The sequence below is a fragment of the Cyprinodon variegatus genome, unplaced genomic scaffold, assembly GCF_000732505.1.
Source record: "Cyprinodon variegatus isolate N-32 unplaced genomic scaffold, C_variegatus-1.0 Scaffold119, whole genome shotgun sequence".
In the NCBI taxonomy this organism is placed as follows: domain Eukaryota; kingdom Metazoa; phylum Chordata; class Actinopteri; order Cyprinodontiformes; family Cyprinodontidae; genus Cyprinodon; species Cyprinodon variegatus.
This window is the reverse complement of record NW_015150572.1, coordinates 97,986-100,070: the sequence shown is the minus strand read 5'-3', so window position 1 is coordinate 100,070 and position 2,085 is coordinate 97,986. Positions and strand designations below refer to the sequence as shown.

The 2,085-nt window shown below is 53.6% G+C and overlaps 1 protein-coding gene across 1 annotated transcript in view; it reads left to right on the top strand.

The window, feature by feature from the left end:
- Window positions 1–2,085, top strand: part of casc3 (cancer susceptibility candidate 3) — an 11,749-nt gene that overhangs the window by 4,621 nt on the left and 5,043 nt on the right. The window contains exons 2-6 of the mRNA XM_015375511.1: window positions 334–358; window positions 448–503; window positions 582–800; window positions 1,063–1,211; window positions 1,284–1,460. Coding sequence (XP_015230997.1) covers window positions 334–358; window positions 448–503; window positions 582–800; window positions 1,063–1,211; window positions 1,284–1,460 — 626 coding nt within the window. The remainder of the gene's footprint in view (window positions 1–333; window positions 359–447; window positions 504–581; window positions 801–1,062; window positions 1,212–1,283; window positions 1,461–2,085) is intronic.

The window sequence follows — 2,085 nt, the reverse complement described above, 5'->3', positions numbered from 1 at the left end:
TTCAGCTACAATTTGGGAGAGGAGCAGTATTTTTTTGATGCGAAGCCTTTCAGAATCTATAACGCAGGGGTTCTAGAACCGTTTTGGTTGTTTCTGATGACTGGAGCCGTGGTTCCTCCTCTGAATCGGGTCAGTACCATCAGAACCTGAATCCATCCTGATGAAGCGTTGATTGGCAGAAACATGTTGGATGGAAACGTCTCTGGGTGGGTTCTCCAGTCAGACCCGGGCCTGGACTGGGTCAGAGCCGTTAGAACCTTTCCCTTCTGACCCGTTGGATGCAGTCAGACTCGCCGCTTCACGTTCCGGTTCTAATTCTGTTTTTCTTCACAGGAGAGCGAGGACGGCGCCGGAGAAGGTAAGACCCAACAGCCGTCCTGTTCTGAGTTCTGGTGGGGCTCGGTGGTTCTCTGGGTTCTAATGACTCCTGGTTCTGTTTCTCTCCAGCCGTCCTGTCCGACTACGACAGCGCCGACCCAGAGGAGAACGGCTCCCACTCCGAGGTAAACCCTTCTGATCCAATCGGTCGGTTCTGGAGGGCTTTGGCGCCGGAGATGATTCTGATCCGTTTTTCCTGTCAGGGAGGGGAAGAGGAAGAGGAGGGCTTCAGTGAGGAAGAGGCTCCGGCTGCAGCCGGCGAACCCAAACCCGCCGCCGCCGCCCCGACCCAGGATGAAGGAGACGAGGAAGAGGGAAAGGGGGAGGAGGAGGAGGAGGAAGCAGGAGGCGTCAGGGAGGAGGAGAGTAAAGCTGAGGAGAAAGGGAACCTGGCAGGAGAGCGGCAGAGCGGAGACGGACAGGTGGGACCCGACAGAACCACCAGAACCTTCTTCTAGTCACAGGTTCTACAGAAATCTAAGGAATGTGATTGGATCCAGTTTTTCTAGAAGGTTCCGCTTCAGACCGGTTCTTTCTTGTGTCGATTCATGCTGCTCGGTACCTGGAAGAACCGCAGAAAAGAACTTTCTATAAATGAACATAAGTCTGGACCAGAACCGGGTCTGGTTCTGGAGCTAAGCTGGACTGAGTCTGTGTTTCTATCCATGATTGTTTTTTCTGCAGGAGTCGACCGATGACCCAGAAACCAAGGCGGGGGGGAAACCGGGTCAGCAGCTGGATGACGACGAGGACCGGAAGAACCCGGCTTACATTCCCAGGAAGGGTCTGTTCTTCGAGCACGACGTCCGCGGGCAGACTCAGGAGGAGGAGCGGTGAGCCGCCGGTTCCGATTCAGCCGCGCCGTCGCCAGTCCGCACCGTCTAACTGGTACCGCTCTCCCTCAGGCCCAAAGGTCGGAACCGGAAGCTGTGGAAAGACGAGGGCCGCTGGGAGCACGACAGGTTCAGGGAGGAGGAGCAAGCGCCGAAGAGCCGCGAGGAGCTCATCGCCATCTACGGTTACGACATCCGGAACGGCGCCAGCGGCCCTGGAGAACGAGCGTACCGACAGCGCCGACCCAGGTGGGGTTCTGGGCTGTTCTGTTGGGTTCACAGGTTTCACTGGGGAAGTTCCAGGATGTTCTCAGGTTCTGGGAACTAAGGCTACGTTCACACAGCAGCCTGAAGTGACAAAAATATGAGACGTGGATCTGATCTCTAAATAATTGGTCTGAACAACGCAGATCTGATTTGTTCCACTGCGATCCAGAATACTTGGCTCTGTGGTCCTGAATCTGATACGAATCTGAGATCTTAAATTAGACCTGTGTCTGAACGTCCAGGTCGCATTCATCCCACCTGAACGCCATTAACACCCGACAAAGGTCACTACTCTGCGTCTTCCAGAAACAGGAAGAAAAAAAACAACCATGGCGACCATCTTGGAAAGATTGTGTTAAAGGAAAAGTGCGGTCAGCTGATTTAATGAATTCAGTAGCCTGATAAACCAGACTAAATGTGAGATTAGATGCGTAATTTAGTCTGGCCCCGATGAATGAGACGTGTCTTTGCCTATTGGCCAACGCTCTGACCAATGAGAGCAACTGACTGTGACGTAATGCTCTTTCAAAGCCTGGATAGTCTGTGGTTCCCTCAGATAATCAGGGCTTAATTTATGCTGAGAAACCAGGTGGTCTGCGTGTGTCGT